This window comes from Pleuronectes platessa, chromosome 21 (genome assembly GCF_947347685.1).
Source record: "Pleuronectes platessa chromosome 21, fPlePla1.1, whole genome shotgun sequence".
In the NCBI taxonomy this organism is placed as follows: domain Eukaryota; kingdom Metazoa; phylum Chordata; class Actinopteri; order Pleuronectiformes; family Pleuronectidae; genus Pleuronectes; species Pleuronectes platessa.
This window is the reverse complement of record NC_070646.1, coordinates 6,874,035-6,893,039: the sequence shown is the minus strand read 5'-3', so window position 1 is coordinate 6,893,039 and position 19,005 is coordinate 6,874,035. Positions and strand designations below refer to the sequence as shown.

Below are 19,005 nucleotides of genomic sequence, written 5' to 3'. Positions count from 1 at the left end.
TTATCTGCATTCATGTGCAAAATGTTGCTTGGAACTTCAACACCAATAAAAAGTATCAATGTTGATTCCTGTTTTTTTAAATTAGAAAAGAAGGTTTTCTCACAGTATGGCAACGTAAAACTTAAACATCACATTATTCAAATTCAGGCTGCCATGTTTTTATATGCAGTTATATTTATAGTTCCATGGATCTGAATGAATCTTGGCTGAGGTTCTGACCACAGCTTTAGGAGTTTAAAGCCTCACCACGTCGGTGCTCCTGATTCCTAGAAAGACAGGAGCAGCACCGTGTCCACTTTGGACGATCTCTCTGCTCTACACCATGTAATCACTGCATGTGAAGTCTTAAAGCCCGCCATGATGGATGGGTTGACTTGCAGTCTGGTTGCAGAGCTGTAACCCCCCCCCCCGCACTCAGCTGATAGTAAATACCAGGAAAGCAAATACAGACAGGAAAGTCCAGAGATAAGAGCTCATCTGTCCTTCCTCCTCTGGTTATTAAGTCTGTGGCAGCGGGAGGTGATTGGTGGCATCTTCACTCACCACATGTGGCTCTGTGATTTACTGCGCAACACAATCTGATGTTTGCATATTAAAAATCAATTCCCATTCCACCTTATGCCTCTAATTAAATGCCTATTGTTGTATTTTAGCCACAGATGAGTTGCACTAATTTAACACCTGAATTGACTCACGGTTGCGGCTGCGGCTGCGGCTGCGGGTGAGTGTGTTTATTTGCAGATGACAATAGATGCTCCAGATTGCCTCAGGTGGTGTGTGTATACCCACAGTTTACATGTTTTATAGGTGTGTAATTATTTATCCAAAAGCTTTGCTCGGCCTCCTGTGTGCCGATAGACAAACGTGGTCTAATTGGCCCCTCCCTCTCCCAATCCCAACCCTCCGCCATGCATCGAGGAGCCACAATACCCCCCCTCCCTCCCCTCCCCCGTCCTCCATGCCCCTTAATTACAATGAGTAGTTTGATGGATTAAGTCGACTGTATGCAAAGACAAGGTTCGAGGGCTGAAATGGCCATTTGATGCTCCCACCTGAGCGGCGTCACGCTCCTGCAGGACTCGCTCACCGTACATGTCTGAGAACAAATGTAGCTTCTTCTTTTTATTTTGAATGAATGAATGAATTGATTTGAAGGCTTCCGTTTTTACTCACCGCTCTGGACCCAGGCCAAGATACAGGCTGTCTAGCACATTAGCCCCCCCCCCCTGCAAGTTTGAAATGTGAGCTGCCTGCTTTTTCTCCCCTCCTCTCCTCCTCCTCTCCTCCCTTCTCCCTCACACCCGTCCCTCCCCTCCCCTCCTCTCCCCTCCCCTCTCTCTCTCTCTCTCCCTTCTGGCGAAGTGGCTGTGGCTGCTTCTGTGTGATGTGTGTATTGGGAGAGCAAGCAATGGATCACTAGACAGAAAAAGAAGATACATCAATAACAGCTGCATACATCCGAGGTGAGGAGATAAGCATTTGGTTCTCTCGCTCCCTCTCTCTGCTCTCTCTCTCTATGCCTTTCCTCTCACCCACTCTCTCCCTCTACTCCCCCCTACCCCTCACCCCCCAACCCACCCCTCTCTCCGTCTTTTAACCCTTTGCTGCTGCACAAGCCGGCTCCCCAACATTTGCTGAATTATTTGTGACTTAGAAACGTACCTTCCTTCCTCTCCCTCTTTGACCACAACCGTGTGTCCTTCCTCCTCTTTTTAACCCTCCTCTTGCTCCTGGTGCTGTATGAAGTTTCTTTCTCTTTTTTTTAACAGCTTATCCCTGTTTTCCCTCTCATTGTCTCTGGGGTATTTGTTGCTTGAGTGCAAAGAAGCCGGTGGCAAGTACAGCAGGAGCCCATTAGCAATGACTCCATCTGTGATTGGTTTTTGCCTGCAAAACAGAGAGAGCAGTCATGAATAATTGATGCGTATTGTGCAGTCAGTCACTGGACACGCAGGGAGAGAGAGAGAGCAGAGGAAAACGGCGAGAGGAGCTGCTGCCCTGAGACACCGAGGGGATACGAGGGAGGTGGGGGGAGAGAGGAAGAATGTTAGAGAGAGGAGAGGAAGGTGGGAGGGAGAGAGAGAGAGAGGGAGAGAGACACACAGAGAAAGAGCTTTAAAATAGCTGCTGGCTCCGGTCGTGCAGAGATTAAGGCTGCCCTGTATCGCCTTTGTTCTGCTGTTGCAGATTCATGCACAAAAGTGTTTCTCGACACAAGTCCCCCCCCCCCCCCCCCTCTTTTCCTTTTTTCTTCTGTGAAGAGTGAGCAACGTGCAAGAACAGTGCCGGAGTTAGTCTGGTTGAAACGCGGGTGGCATTTCAGACATGGAGGGGGGAGTGTGTGCCACAGCGAATAGGATGGAGCTGCTGTTGGCTGTCAGAAGGAAGAGACAAGAGTTAAAGTGGATTGTGTTTGCAGGGGGTGGATTCAGTGACAAGAGGGAAGGTGGCTCTGCTGCTGCTGCTGCTGAGGGGAACTTCATATCATTTCCTCCCTGGGGGGTGGGGAGGGCAGACAGGGGGCTGACTCCTGCAGTGGTAGGTGCAGGCGGGCACCCTGCCACGTCTTAAACTAACGGAATGGGGTCTGACAGTATGACGAGTGCCTCGCAGTACCCCGGCGCGATAGAGCCGCAACAGCTGACTGCTGCATTTGACCCACTTACAGCTCACACAGAAGGGGTCAAAATGGCCTTGATTATCTCTGCGAGTCGTGCTGACCTACTTGAGGCGGCATTTTCCGTGAGACTCTTGGCAGTTTATCGCACCCACTCCCCCTTTAGTGCCACACAGTGCATGCAACCAGCCAGGCTCACTGCAGAGACACGCACAGACTTCCCCCATGTACAAGAACTCACCACTTTCAGTTCCGTGATCCTGTGTTTCTCATGAACATTATGTCTTCTCCTGAGGTTTATTTTAAATCTGAGCTACAGATTTAACTGTGGCTGCTCACAAGCACCTGTTCAGAGTCTATCTGTCTGAATGCCTGCTCTCTCATTCACAGCAGTTACATTAGATTTAACAATAAGCAGATCATACAGAGTTGGATACATCCATAAAACAAACTGCAGCACAACCCTGTTCTCAATCCTTCTGCACTTCATAGCTTAGTAAATTAACTCTTCAGCACTCCCCCCATTCAAGCACCCATTGTCAGACCATTGTAACAATACAGGCCAACAATGGAGAAGTGCATTATGCTTTTTCTGTGGCTGCGATCCACCATTGATCCCAAGCTTCCTACAGCAAAAGGAGCAAAAGCTACAACCTCTTCAGACCCAGCTTCCAGCAGAAGACTCCCACTGACCTCATAGAGAATCATATTCTGGCATGTTTGCTTCCTTTATTATTCACTTTTCTTTCTCTTGTTATTTGGAACTGCTCTTTTGTCTGCCACAGTCAGTGTTTCCACAGATACAACAATTCATTGCTGCCAGTTTGTCGTGTTCACTTAATTGCTTGACATCTTTAATGGAGTTTTTTTTTTTTTTTTGTGAAAATGCTTTGACCTTTTTTCTTAATTCCTTTTTGAATAAGTCCCAAATCAGAATAATGGAACAGTTGCTGCCATCTGTGTACTTGCAGAACATGCAGCCTCTATCCACTCATCTATTAATTACAACACACTCCTCTTTTATGCACCTCTTGTGATATGGACATTATCATCCAATTAAATCCAAAAGATGACATAAAAAACTAAATTTTTTCAAATTTTGATTGTAGTTTTGAGAAGTCTCTGTTCACATAGTGTAAAAGCTGAAGGAGTATTATGGCCACTTGATGGATATTCAGAAACTGAATGAGCTGCTTCAGCGGAAGTTGGTATGAAAATGTAGATTAGAAATTGTAGTGAAAGAATAAATAAAACTTGCATCACGTCCATGTAGTGCTTGAACCAGTTTGTATCAAGTAATGCAATATGATCTATGAGCATTTCAATAATCTGAGTTTTAACCGGTTGATGGATATTTAACTGTGGCTGCTCACAAGCACCTGTTCAGAGTCTATCTGTCTGAATGCCTGCTCTCTCATTCACAGCAGTTACATTAGATTTAACAATAAGCAGATCATACAGAGTTGGATGTGATTTCTCCTCACATCAAGGGACGCACACGCCTCCACCTACTTGCTTTTCTGAATGAACAACAAGAACAAACAACAGGAATCAAAAGGAGACGTCAGCTCTGTTGTCTGATCTTCATTTAAGATCAATACCGTCGGTGTAAAGTTGAGTTTTCTCCTCAGCTGTAGTGTAGAGCAATGGAAAACGCCTCATTTGATCTGAGAGCTAATTACCTTCTGCAGAAAGGGAGTAAAGGTCTTTACAGGATCTTTTGTACTTGTGTTGTTCAGTGTGAAAACAGTGAAAAGAGGATTGTAGAGATCTGTATATAAAGATGATGACATCACGCCTCCCAAAAAGTGGAGCCAAATGTTTGTTTTTACTTTAGGTGGCTGGCTGCAGTATAGGTTTATTCTCCGCCTCATTCATGGTAGAGGGTGGGACATGCACCAAACTAAGGAGACAAAATACACATCCACTAAACTTTTCTCAAAGATGATTTCTGTATGTGTTGATTCGTCCAGTAAGTCAATCGTGATAGGGTGAAACGTTGTGATGATGACTCGTGATTGGTCGAGTGAGTGTATCGGGGACCTTGATACCTCAGTGCAAGATGGCAAAGTTGGTATCCTTCATATTTTGTCTTCTATTCTGGATAGTTGGAAACGCGACTTCCAGTCCACGGCTACAACCTACTTACACAACATTTTATTTCTATTTAATAATCAGCAGGCCCCACACAAATCAATAAATGATAATAATACTGTCGTTTTTGTAAACATTCTTCATAGGAACGTTACCTTGTGCCAGAGAAGACTGCATGTCATTAGCAGCGATGAACAATCATTAATTTGTCGTCATTTTGCACCCAAACTATAAAAAGTTTTTTGTTTCGATCCCATTACATCCATGACTTTTAGTTCATTTGAGTGTAGTAAAGTTCATTCTCACCTTTTCTTGGTAGTTTTTAATTTTGGAGTGTGTGATTGATTTGTAGTTCTCACCCATCCAGTCGCCTCATAAACACGGGAGCAACTCCCCATCAATTGTCTGTTGTCACTCACTCAGTGTCTTAGAAATGTCTGTAAAGTGCAGTAAAATGTAAAATTTGAACCCTACAGAAACCAGCTGCTGCAGGAGGTGTCAGTCTGACTCAGGTACTCGTTGTGTGTCCAAGTGCTGCACAGGAAACTCATGAACACTGGCTGAATCCAACCCAACCATCCTCCATCACGTTCTGTCCTCACACCGAACCCGTGTCGACATGTACTGTGCGTGGAATGACATCAGATGTGCTTCTCGGTTGGTCATTTAGAAAGAAAAACAACAACCAAAAAAAAGAACCAAGCTTACATGGCTGCTGCTGTTGTGTCGTCTGTTTGAGTTTTGCCGTGTGAAGCATGTCACACGTGTCGTGTGTCACACGTGTCGTCTCATTGTCTTGCCTGCGGTCATACTTCACGCCGATGTTCTCAGCTGTTCATCGGAGGCATTTTTAAGTCTCAAGTTTATACCTCGCTCCCCCTGTCGATATGCATGGTAACTACTCACCACCCCCACCCCCACCACCACCACCATCTTTCATTTCTGTAAACCAGCAGTTAATAGTAGGAGATGTGGACGTAGCTTACATCGTCATCAGGATAAAGTTGAAAGTTTAGATGATCGCTGGAAGGATAGTGGGACAACCAGCTTAATTGAGATTGTTGCAGATTGGTAGTTATTTACAGTTACTAAGTGCAAGTATCGGTTTAAGTTTTAGTACTTGGCGATTTTTATTGGAAAGGAAAAAAAGTATGGAATGTAAGATATGTGTTGAGGGATGTTTTTCATCAAAAAACATAGATTTTATAGACAAAACACCAGCAAATTAGTAGAGATGATAAGGATATATAAAATAAAAACAAAAGAACACTTCAAAATACTTTTTCCAGTGATGCAGGATAAAAGAGACTTTAAAAATATGAAAACATTAGCAGAAATCCTATTGAAGGCAACAAGCTGATAACACGAACATTTAAATATACACATCTGCAAACCTATAGGGTGTTTTATGAGGTATGCACAGAAATACTCCGCATAAGGATGATCTCTGCTTGAAGAAGTCAATAAAGTGTCATTGTCTCGATTCCGAGTTTCTATCCTGTGGAGTATTTTTATTCAGTTCCTGATCTGTTGCACATATGGATGAGTCTAATGAGGCTGGAGGGCTGCTGGGACCCGGACCGGGCTCCTCCAGTGTCTCTTTCTACTGTACTTCTAAAGGGAGGCTTTGACGCCAGGCCCACTGTGAGAAGGTCACAGGTGAATCAGCCGCCAGCGTCTGCCGTCGTGACACTTCCCCGGCCCTGCCCAGCACCCTGAGGTGGGCACTGGCGTGGGCACATCTGCTCTGTGGCTAATTAGTATCATCGTAGGCGAGGGCTTAAGGCCGGGCCTTCTTTAATAGCAGCCTGTTGCTCGAGGAAACAGTCTGGCTCCCATAAGCCGCTTCTTCTTCTGCTCATCTGATAATCTGGTTGCAGGAGTGGAGCCGGTGTGGCCGGCTTCACGGAGCGGTTGGCAGAGTGTCAGGAAGCTCAGTGTGGTCAGGTGATGGGGTCATGAGTCAGACACTCTGAAGTCACAGTTTACACACCGATTTATCTTGTCAGAGGTAAAAGACTTTACTTCGTAGCGAGCAATTAAAGCGATTCCCCTGCCTGTAAGGACCATCCTAGTCTCTCTCTCTCCTATAGTCTCTCTCTTCTCTTTACAAATCACGTATACTTTACATTTTAGCCGACGGGTTTCAAATGCAGGTCGTACAGTTTGAGATCCCTCTCTTGTGTCATTGGGTTTGCACTCGTGTCCATACAGTATGAAAATAAGAGATGAAGTTGAGAAATCTATAACATATCCATATTATGTAATGGCTCATATAATGATAACTATAGAAAATATATGTAGTTTTTATGGCACTGGTTATTATTATTGTATTTAAACGTACAGAATGAAACTTTGGCCACTAGGGCACTCTCAATAATAATGGAGATCCATTACGAGTTACTAGCACAAACACAGAAACCTTGAATACAATTAGGAATTTCTCCGGGTTGGAAACATTTTGGATAATGTGCACAGCAACATGTAGGTCTTGTCGTTTTGAGACAGTTTAATGGAGAATTGTTACATATTAAATCTTTCAATGTAGCAAAAACGAGGGAAATCTAAAAAAATGTCCTGTAAAGAAATTATCTTCCTTTCTGCAGAAGGATACTTGCCCTCTGATCCAAATTTTTGTCAAACACAAAAATGTATTTGAAATGAACTGTTGCTGCGTAAGAAAAATGTATAAAAAATCTAAATCACGGTGGCATGGTTTAAACGGTTAGCTGTGGCATTAAACAAGCAGAAACTATGACTGTTTATGTTGTTAAACTTGACCTCAGACACTTTGACAAAATGGTGCCAGATTTCAGCTCCCGGGATTCAGACATAAAGATGTAGGTTTGGAATGAGTGGAGTTCCCAATCCGCTTACTGTAGCAGGGGGAGCAACGTGCAGTAACAGATTGAAGACTAAATGTTGGTTGGGGGAGATGTTTGGCTTTAATACACAAGGAATTAATTCTCAGCAGGGGGCTAGATGCTATAGATTTCCACCTTTTGTGCCGCTGAACGACATGCTCTGTTTTTAATGAAGAGATTTGTTGCACGTGCCAGGAGAGATTATCTTTAAAAACACTGGCCTGCTTAGAGGCGAAGGCGGGTTCCTGTGTAACCATGACCAAGAAATGACAGCTTGAGTGATGCGATCTGACAAAATCGTCTTGAGACTGTGGCATATATAAAGTGTATCTTGTTCCAGTTGGTATTCAGTTAGTGCCAAGAGAATTTCCACAAAGATACACGAGCTTATCTTCAACTTGAAATCTGGGAACACAGATTTTATCTGAGGATAACTGTCTTATCTTTGACGTTTTTTTATTTACTCAGAAATCCTGCAATTTCTTTGTGTGTATACGTAGAAATCTGCATCACAAAGTGGTGAGCTCGATGTTTTAATACTGGAGGTATTATGACGGCAGAAGTGGGAAGTTGAGAGGAATAAGGGACGGCTTTCATATCTTTCAGCCGCACAGCGTTTAGAGGTTTTTGGTTTTGCAACAAAGAACGCAGGACGTCAAAAGAGAAACCAAGAAACACTAAAACCCGTAGCGATTTCTTTTTCTCCTTGTGCCTCCACATGGCCACATGGGCTTGTGGTCTCCGTAAAACCTTTCTGGCACGAGTCCAACCGCCTCCCCCCTCCCATTGCTCCTCGCTGGATGGACATGGCACGACATTGTGGCCATGTGGCCAGCAGGAGGCTGTATTTAAGCCGGGGCAGCTCTGAAATGGGCCATAAAACCTAGCCAGCAAGTCTGGCTCCCCATGAGGCAATGGGCCTAAGTACTCATTGACAAGACTCCAACATCACCGACTTCCCAGAGAGAGAGAGAGAGAGCGGCAGAGGAAATAATGCAAGAAAAGAAAAAACAGAAGCAGCAGACAAAGATGAGGTGCAGACAGGAGGCTGCTGTCTGGCCCAGATAGACCCTGTGTTTCATAACTGTTAGTGCTAATGCTTTCAGTCCAGACTATGTAGCTGCTAAATACTTATTTTCATCTGCCAATCCAAATTCCTAAAACGCCTCCCTGTCTGTCTCTCTGCTGAGCGCATATCTAGGGACCTCTGAAGTACCCCACATCTCGACACTAATAAAGCACATTCGGTTTCATTATAAAATATAAAATCTTTATTGCAGATAAACCAGGTAGGATGAACTCAAAGTTTTCTAACTTCACTCAGGCAAACGGTAAGAAAATAATAATTCTGTCCTTGAAGAAAAGGCCCGGTCACCTCTGATATAACTGAGAAGTCTGGCTGTAATTAAAAAAGTAAAGGAGCACTGCACTAGTTTGTTTTACGTTTCTTTCCGCTAAACGTTAATTTATCTCAATAGTATCGCAGCTTGATTTCATAGTTAATGGTCAACTGGGAAAATATGTCAGATTTTGAAGCGACACTCGCATGTGGCCACTTCACACGTCCTTCTCACTTCATCAGCTTCTTTGGAAACATCACTCACCCTGAAATATGGCACGAAATGACTCACCTCACATTAAAATCTCAGTAACCGAGCTAATGAAGTCAGTTTACACACTCACTTTTACTACACCCAGTTGGCACCTGCTTCCAGGCCGAGGTGACGCAGAGTTGAGGGGGGGTTGCCGGCGTGGTAAAATGTGCTCCATGTGTTTTGAGGCCGTCCACCTGCGAGCTTCGACCTAATCGTCCCGGCTCTGGAGGATCTGTCGCGGACTGGCAGGTCCAGAACCTGTTATAACCTCGAATCACCGCGTGATGGACGAGTCTCTTTTCATTCCATTATCAAATTGGCGTCGATGAATAATTTGTTGCATCTGTGCGAAGACAAAGAGCGGTTTGATGGCTGCCAGGTGGGCACCCATGTGGAGAGTGTGGCTGAGAGCCGCGAGGCAGAGTGGGAGATGATTTACAATCCAGCCGATAGTTTACTCGTGCACGGGAGAGTTTGGCATCAGCCGGGCCTGTATAAGAAATGTCATAGCAGCCGGTTATTACCTCCACACACTAAGTTGTGTTTTCACCCCTCTCTGTTTGTTTGTTTGTTGGTTTGTTTGTTGGTTTGTTTGTTTGCAGGATTACGCAAAAACTTCTCAACCGATTTCAATGAAATATTGTAGAGAGTAGGGGCATGACCCAAGGAAGAAGCCATTCAAATTTGGTGTGACCTGAGGAATTCTTTAATTTTACGAGATGGAGCATTTTCTCAAAATTTCAGTTGCCTTCTCAAAGAACAAGTCATGGATGTGGAAAAAACCCGTCATGTTAAGGGAACAGTTTGAATGTGCGGATCAAGATAAAACAATTATCTGGTGACTATTGGGCCTCGGTGGAGTTGCTTTTTTAGTTCATATATTATTTTATATTATGAGGTAAATCCTATTTTTCTTTTCAGTTCCGGGAGGCCCACACAAGTGAGGAATTCTTTGGCTAAAGCTAAATGTGGCTGCTTTGCATGGCCTCTCCGGAGCATTCGGGTAACCAGGGATACTCGGGCTCCCTACACCCGCTCTTATTTTAATTGACTTTGGCCTGCAGGAGGCTTGTGTCCATTCAAACCTTTCTGGCCACAGAGAGAGAGAAGGGGGGGGGGGGGGAGGGTTGGAAAGTGAATAGCGCTCCCTCAGTAACTAAGGAGTGCGGCCCACTGGAGACGTTCTTGTTAGTTTGCTCTTGCTCCTTTTGTTCTGCTTTCAGCTGCTTCTGGCTAAATGTCTTCAAACAAGCAGCTCGGGGGGGTCGTGATTCTTTTCGACAGGTTAACGGCAAAATATTTTGTTGTTGTGGTTCGGTCTGAGCGGGAATAGTCGAGGGAGCGCCGCCCGATAACGTCGGTGTGGTGTGGTGACGGCGTGTGCACTGTGTGTTTGCGTGAGCGTTAGAGGCCGAGCCATGTGGGACGATGCCAGGTGGGAGTCCAGTTGACAAGGGAGCAGGTGTCTATTATATAAAGAGCAGCCAGGGAGGGAGAGAGGGAGGTGGACATAGAGGGGGAGCAGAGGAGCTCTTGGCATCTGGCTTACCTGCTGCCAGTAAACGGAGAGAAAGGCCATTCATGTCATGTTTTTAAGATTATCCTTTCCCCCAGTTTGTTCTCACACGCACCGATTCATCATGGCTGAGGCTTCATACGCTGCACATCGGTTTTAAAGACTCAGCTCGCCCACGTTACAGAAAAACATTTATTTGATTTCTGCCTCCCCCGCAGTGTAATGGAGGTGAAAGGAGGACTTTTATTTGTCGTGGTCAAAGTATTGATAAATGTATCTTGAAACGGCGCCTCCCTTGCTTTGGCTCAGCCGCACAACTCGCTGTCAGGTTTTATTCGGCCCGTTCCTGGGGTGAGATGGATTTATGGTTGACACGGGGGAATAATGGGAGTCTCTGCGTGGATACTTGACGCACCTGTTGTGATATATCACCATCTCAATAACAGACAGATATATCGTTAACTGCCTCATATTCGTAGCAGTTTACATTATTTTACTCGGGCTGTTACAGGAGTAATGTTCGGAAAGTTCACCTTGTTTCAGCGGAAGATGATTTCATACTCGATGTGTATTTCTGAATGTGGGAAGACTCCTGGGCCTTGTTTTACTCCTCACTCACCAATCACAATTCTTCTGGTCAACAGCTATAGATCTGACATGTAGTTTTATTACTGAGGAGGTGAAAAACACTTACAGAAGGATGTGCTGAGTGCTGAACCCCCCCCTCAACACTCAACACCTTTAAAGCACCACTATGTAACTTTCACCGAGCAACAGCGCCCTCTGCAGCCCACGTTGTGATTTATCCATTCCGGCTCCGAATCTAAGCGATTATATTCTCTTCATGTAGACAAAACCCAAATCCTACAAAGCTCTGATTGTGTTGTCCCACTCATTGAACTGCAACACAACTGACTGCTGGATATTAACCACAATCCCCGGCTTCCTGTACCAAATACACCAAACTCTGTTAAGAATTCTTGATATTTTCAGTTTCCTCACTGAATATCTGAGATGAACACAGTTTTTTTTAATACATCTAAGTCTTTTTAACTGATCTACAGTTCGGCATTATTTAAAATGCGACTATCAGATATTTACACACTTCTCACAGGAGATTGTAACTGAATGAAAGCAGCACCATTCTCCCTATTCAGTCAGTGGGCCATCAAAACTGCTATTTTCAGGGTTGCATAGTGTTGCTTTAAATAAATCAAATTTTGACCGGCACGAATACAAATCTACCCCATTGTATTTTTTGTGTGTAATTGGAATCAACTGACCCTTAAATCATGAGGTCCTGCTATTTTGGGAGAGCGGGAAAGAAATCAACCTTTTTAATCAGCACAGTTTATCTCTGTGTGTGTGTTTGTGTGTGTGTTTGTGTGTGTGGTGAAAGGTGAGGTGGGGGGAGCATTATCATTGGAAAGCGCATTGAACAACTGTCAGGGATGCAGTCCATGTCATTTGTCATGTCCCCCTGGGCTTTATGACAGAGGGTGAAGCTGGAAGCTGCAGGGCCCAGCCATAACTGAGCCACCCATCTAGTCCCAGCAGATGCATTTACCGCCCTTCGCCATGACTGACCATCAGGCTGTGCAGCTGAGCACCAGAATATCAATATGGCTCAGACTCGGCCGGGCCCCTGGGACCATCCACAAGGCAAACAGAGAGGGCTCCTCTCCTTATGGAAGACAGAGACCAATCGCCACGAGGGAGACCAGTGTAAACAGGGCGGCAAGATGCTCCGCGGCACCAAACGGCACTTTGATTCACTTACTGAGTCGTAGGTGTCGTGATTTGGAGGAGCTACACCCCAGACGGTTAGCTCCGGTTTTGGCTCTTCTCGGGGGGGGGGGGGGGAGACACAGACAAGTCTACTGAAGGGGGAAAGCAGGAGAGGGGAAGCAGTAATCCTTTTGTGTTCGTCATCCACACTGTCCTGGGAGACGTCTGGATGAGGAGGAGGAGGGACAGACTGTGAGGTGTAACGTGTTGGCTCTTCCTCCTCCTGTCATATGAAACCTGAAGTTTATCCTCCGAGTCAATGACAGAGCGCCTCTCCTCTAAGCAGGTCGGCACTCAGTGGAGGTGGTAATTTTGTGCGGCGATAAGCCCTTTATCTAATAGCAGAGAAGAATAATTCCTCCTCAAGTGGCAGCGCCGGGGCCTCCCTCCCTTTATTGCCCCCGTTCTCTCACATATACAGTTCATATCTCGCTGTTGTTGTTTTCTGTCCCGCGGCTGTTGGTGTCGGCCTCAGCGTGAAGCGAGCACATCGTCCCCCCCTTCGCCAGACGTCCTCGCGGTGCCACAGTTTAGAGATAAATTGCGGCGACATGTTTATCAACATAGAATAAGTGCAAGTTACCCCTTGTTTGAAGAGAATAATGGGACCTAATTGAGCTGTAACGCGCTGGCTGGTCGCCAGGCCCTCGAATGGAGAAAACTCTCTCCATCAGAAGGGGGTCTGGGGAGAGGGAGGGGGCTGCTAAAACACTGCAGGATGCTCCAACATAAATGTGAAACTCTTAAACCTATTATTCACGCTCGGACCCAGTTGTATTTGATAAAACCCCAACCCGCAAATGTAGGCATCTGTAGGCAACGGGGATGTGTGTGATTTTGTAGGAGAGGAGCACCTGAGAGGCCTCTTCTGTCGAGCAAAAAGCACAGCCGTGGTAAAGTCAGATCAATCCTCCGAAGGAGCAGCAGCACAGCCTGTCTCCTGGCACCTGCTTGCCAAGAAGAGGAGGCGGCGGGGAGAGGAAAAAAAAGAAAAGAGAGGAAAAGAGAGGGAGCATGAGCGGGTGGGAAGGAGGAAAAACCCAGCTGCCTCCGCGCCTGAGCCCCATGCTGCTTTTTAAAGGAGTGGGAGGGAGAGGGGAGAGGAGAGGGGAGAGGAGAGGGAGACTGCTGGCACCATCTGTACATGTCTTTTGTATTCCAGCCCTCATCTTTACACAGAGCGAGGCTGGTGTGCTCAGTAGTCAAATGAAAAGAGAGGAGGTGCCTTTTGGGGTGCGATGCTCTGAGAGGGGAAGGTGTGTGTTTGTGTACCCATGCAGACATTTTCTGTTTTGTCCTCGGAAATTTGGCTCACTCAGAGGACACCTCGCGTCCTGTTTATGTTACCACTGTGTGTGTGTGCCTGTGTGTGTGTTTGTGTTTGTGTAAGCCAGTGTGGTGTTTTTCCTGACGTGAGTGTGTGCGTGTGTGTGTGTCAGTGGGCTCCTGCTCTGTTTGCAGGCACTTATGTGATGTGTGGTCAAATCTCTGGGTTGCCATGTTTGTGATGGGAGTCAGAAGCTTTTGTTTGTTCCTTCCTCCCATCAGCCCCATTAGCCTGATGTCTCCTCTCTCACTGACTCACTCAACCTTTTTCACTCCCTGTCTCCCCCTCTCTCTCCCCCCCTCCCTCCCTCCCTCCCTCTCTGTGTAATATGTGCGGTGGCAGGCCGTCCTTGCATGTGGCAGCAGGGTGGGTGAATCTGCCTGCGAGGACAGCCTGCAATGTCTGCTGTCATATTGACGTGGCTTTTTTGCACAAACTGCAGCTGAAATCACCCGGCGCTCTGTTTCACCCCGCTCCCTCCCTCCCTCCCTCCCTCCCTCAGACTAGAAGTGCTGTGAATCATAAGAGGAGGTGGCTGCCCCTGCTCTTTGATTGAATCCACATTCCCTTTCTCCTCTGACGCCGCAGAGAGCGGCTGGAAGGAGGCAGGGGGGGGGACGCGGAGAGGAAAAGGAAGAGCCGAGTCTTTTGTAGCTGGCACAGTACAAAAACATACACTGCAGATGAAAAGCATCTGATTCGATCAAACGCTGGTCTGTGGTAGCTACCTGACTGAGAGGGAGGTGGGAGGGTGGAAGGGAGGGAAGGGCTGGGGCTCATCTGCAGGCCCAGAGTGAACCCTAGTGGCCGACAGCTGCAGTGGCACGCTGGTCTGAGGCTCATCTTTTATATTGCAGAATTAAGAGGCCTCCTTTGGGGATTCAGCTTTTTATTTCCAAACTGTCCATACTATAAAGATTTGTTTGCATATAGAAATCTCGAAAGGTTTTTCCACTTGGCAAATAAATTAAATTTTATGGCAAAGCATCTTACAGGTTATAGACGACTTTTTATTTTACATGGTGGGAACAAGTTGTTTATCAGGGCAAACTCCTGCTTACTGTAGTAAACTCCTTGTTTAGCGGTTAATGTTGTCGCTGCTATACGTCCAAGTGCACTGACGAAAATGGGCGGAGAGAATTTTTATGGATCGATTACTGGACAGATTAATATTATGAAGAATAATTGGAGAGTGAAAGTAAAACGATTGCATCCAACAGGGAAACACCACAAAATACGATATTCTGATCAGTTAACTCTTATAAGTAGAATCATATGGAGCAAGAATTTGTTGTTTAATAGATAAAAGAGGCATCAAGTGCATTTTCCATTCTTTTTTCAGTTTGAATCATTGACGGATGTTTTCCTGCTGTTAGCACTTGACATTACCTCATTGTATCATGTCACTGTCTCAGTCTCTCATTTCACTCTGCCAGTGGGAATCATCCCATCATTTGCCAGTTAATAACCATGACTTTATTCAGTCACTGAACAGTGATGAACATAACAATAAATATTTGTATTGCTTTATATAACACATGTATAGAATTACCTTATATTCTAGTACTTCTATTAGTATGTTTTATCTTATCTTAACTCATAATGAAACTGACAGTAACCACACATGCATATAGTGTGGGTATAAGTTATATGTTAAACCTCTTGTTACATTTGAAAAGTTATTTTTTTTAATGCACTAGTTTGTCAGTCAAATCCTTGCTTTTGAATTTTATTTCCAGTTTACCTCAGAAGCTTCTGTTCCTTAGTTCCACCTCCCTCCTGCTTTCACACTGTCACTTTGTGCAGTGCTTTGCAGAGGAGGGTTGTTTCCTCTGCAGCTCAATCCTTGTGGAGTCCGACAGCACTGATTGACTCGTCCTCTTCTCTCTCCCCAGCTCTCCTGTCCTCGTGGTGTGAGGAACTCGGACGCCTCCTCCTCCTCCGTCACCAGAAGAACAGGCAGAACGAGCCTCCGGGAAAAGTGCCCATGCAGCCCCCCATGAGCTCCATGAAGCACGGCCTCTCGCACGGGTCAGTGTTCACACTGCTGCACTTTTTGGCATGTGTGCGAGGTGTGTTTGTGTGCGTGTTGGGTGTGTGAACAGACAGACTGGGCCCTCGGGGAAAGCCCTCGCTCTCCACATGAAGCTCAGTGTTCCTCATGGATCAGTGGCCAGACTAACTGCTTGTAGCTCAGTCAGTGGGGGACAAACAGATCCTCCCAGACCCCGAGTATGTGTTGTCAATAATTACAACACAGTGTACGAAGCACATGCTTTCATTTTATAATCCTTATGTCTTTCCATATCATCCAGGAAATGCACATGTCCTTACTACCGCTGTGCTGCACAAATATTGGTTCACTGGCACAGGTCACATTTTGTTTTGCCTACATGACACGTTTCTTCTCTGTCCCCTGCAGAGATGGGTCTTTTCCCTACGACTCCGTTCCCTGGCAGCAGAACACCAATCAGCCTCCAGGGTCGCTGTCTGTGGTGACCACCGTCTGGGGCGTGACCAACACCTCGCAGAGCCAGGTGAGACCCCCCCCCCACCACCACCTGTAAGAGGGCCTCAACGGGCATCTGAGTGGACTGTGTGTCACAGAATTGTATTTCTTTAGTTTTAAAGTGTTGCTGCAGAAGAGTGACATCACCCAGAGGCAGTAGAATAAGGGTCACATTTTAGTTTTTCCCCAGGATATTTGATTAAGTAATGGAAAGTTAATATAACTCAAAACTGATATAACCCAATGCATACACAAAAATATCAGTGGTGTCATTTGATTTCCACAACTCTGTGGTTTTAGCTGCTGTAAACCATTTTCCACTCATTCTGAATTAAAGGAGTTTTTATATTTGCCAGGAGGATATATCATCTCCTGGTGACTCTTGCTCATCATGTCTCTGTGTCCAACAGGTGTTGGGGAATCCCATGGCCGGCAACAACAATCCAATGAACCCTGGGGGCAACCCTATGGGCTCGGGGATGTCTGGTAACAACCAGGGGATGAACTCACCTCAGTTCCCTGGTCCTCAGCAGCAGTTCCCCAACAAAGGCAACTCCAACCAGGGCTACATGCAGCAGGGCATGTATGGACGACCCAACTACCCGGGAGGAGGAGGCTTCAGTGGAAAGTAAGTGGACATTGGATTATAGTTAGATAATTCTATGAATAAAATACATTCCAAAGAGGTAATTACAATTGTTGCCTCTTTACATAGTTACCCTGGAGGGCCCAATGCTGGACCTGGTGGAATGGGCATGCCTCAACACTCCCGTCCTCAATCAGACTTCACCCAGCCGGCCGCTGCAGCCGCCGCCGCTGCAGTCGCTGCAGCCGCCGCCACCGCAACAGCCACCGCAACGGCTACTGTAGCTGCCATGCAGGAAACCCAGAACAAGGACATGAACCAATATGGGCCGGTAAGAAAACTGACAACACAACTGTGTGATAGTGTCTGTATCTAACTGCATCTGTGTGCACGTCACACGTTAATAAGGAGTCTGTTTTTCACACATTGATTTTTTACTATTTTATTAACCATCCTTTCAATAATAGCAATAGCACTAAAGTAGGGAGCTGAGAGAAGTGGATTCAGGCTCATTGTTGAACAAGGTTAAATCAATGTGAGGGCTGAATAATACGCTCAAGTAGTAATGAAGCCAAATAACATATTTAACTAAAACAAGAGCGAACAAGCTCAAATGTTTTGAACACGTTTGTCTTTGCTCGTTTTGTGTTTTTTGTTTTTGGCTCAGTGATGGTTAATTGAATCAATCTTGTCTTCCAGATGAGTTCCTCGTTCCAGATGGGACCAAACCAGGCGTACAACAGCCAGTTCATGAACCAGCCAGGACCCCGTGGTCCTCCGTCCCTCCCTGGGAACATGGGCACAGGCATGAGTGGATCCAACATGAGTGGGCCCCCCATGGGAATGAACCAGCCCAGGGTTCAAGGCGTGGGACCTTTCGTGGCCCACGGCCAAAGGATGCCCCAGCAAGGTTATGCAGGACCTCGGCCTCAGACCATGGGTATGCAGGGCATGAAAAGACCGTACCCAGGGGAGGTGAGTGGACATGAATTCAACATTTCCACGTATAAGATTTAGCTCCTTTGCTGCATGTTGAATATGTTTGTCACCTCTGCATGCACAGCCAAGCTATGGAGGACAGCAGTATGGACCAAACGGCCAGTTCCCTAGCCAGCAGGGGCAATACCCCCCACCCAACGCCTCCAGGCCGCTGCCGTCCCCCAACTACCCCGGCCAAAGGATGCCAGGGCAGCAACTTCAGGGCCAATACCCACCACCCAGCGGTGCCATGGGCCAGTACTATAAGGTGCAGTAGGATTTTTACCTGTGGTTGTTTAGCATGGTCTTAGCAGCAGTATGGTAATAATAATTATGGTTGATTTGGGCAAGAAAATAATGTGATGATTTTGTTTTATGAAATTGCAGCAGGAGCCACCGTTTAATGGCCAAACAAATAACTTCTCTGGGAGTGGTTATCAGTACAGCCAGGGGAATGTGAACGGGGTAAGTCCAGTTCTATACCAGTTTAGTTTGATCACATTATTCTACTCTTGGTTGTGTTAAAGTTTGATTTACTAATCGATTGTGTTCTCTATAGCCGCCCAGACCGGTGGGTAACTACCCTCACTCTCCAGTGCCAGGCAACCCCACCCCTCCGATGACCCCAGGAAGTAACATCCCTCCGTACCTGTCGCCAAACCAGGATGTGAAGCCCCCCTTCCCTCCTGACATCAAACCAAATATCACCGCTCTCCCTCCACCCCCAGGTCAGTAACTAAAAAAACTAGAATCTAGAATAACATTGTTTACTGATTTGTGAGTATTCACTGAAAAAAATGTTCTCCTCCCAAACAGCCAACCACAATGAGGAGCTGCGCCTTACGTTCCCTGTGCGAGATGGTGTCGTCCTAGAGCCTTTCAGGCTAGAGCACAACCTGGCTGTCAGCAACCACGTCTTCCACTTACGGCCCTCCGTAGCCCAGACGCTCATGTGGAGGTAAAACAAGAACCACTGAATCAACATGAAGTTTATTTTTTGAAAATCTACCACCTGTGAGAGCTTCATAAAACAGTAATTTTCTTTGTCCCTATTCCAGTGGCCTCCTTTGTATTTATCTTGTTACTTTTGAGGTTTATCATTGTAAAGAAGTGGCTCAGCTAGAAATTGTA

General features: G+C 46.0%; 1 protein-coding gene across 1 annotated transcript in view; it reads left to right on the top strand.

The window, feature by feature from the left end:
• Window positions 1-19,005, top strand: part of LOC128427118 (zinc finger MIZ domain-containing protein 1) — a 109,873-nt gene that overhangs the window by 84,651 nt on the left and 6,217 nt on the right. The window contains exons 6-14 of the mRNA XM_053414207.1: window positions 15,697-15,832; window positions 16,224-16,338; window positions 16,721-16,938; window positions 17,026-17,227; window positions 17,596-17,871; window positions 17,960-18,142; window positions 18,262-18,339; window positions 18,434-18,602; window positions 18,691-18,832. Of these exons, the coding sequence (XP_053270182.1) occupies window positions 15,697-15,832; window positions 16,224-16,338; window positions 16,721-16,938; window positions 17,026-17,227; window positions 17,596-17,871; window positions 17,960-18,142; window positions 18,262-18,339; window positions 18,434-18,602; window positions 18,691-18,832 (1,519 nt within the window). The remainder of the gene's footprint in view (window positions 1-15,696; window positions 15,833-16,223; window positions 16,339-16,720; window positions 16,939-17,025; window positions 17,228-17,595; window positions 17,872-17,959; window positions 18,143-18,261; window positions 18,340-18,433; window positions 18,603-18,690; window positions 18,833-19,005) is intronic.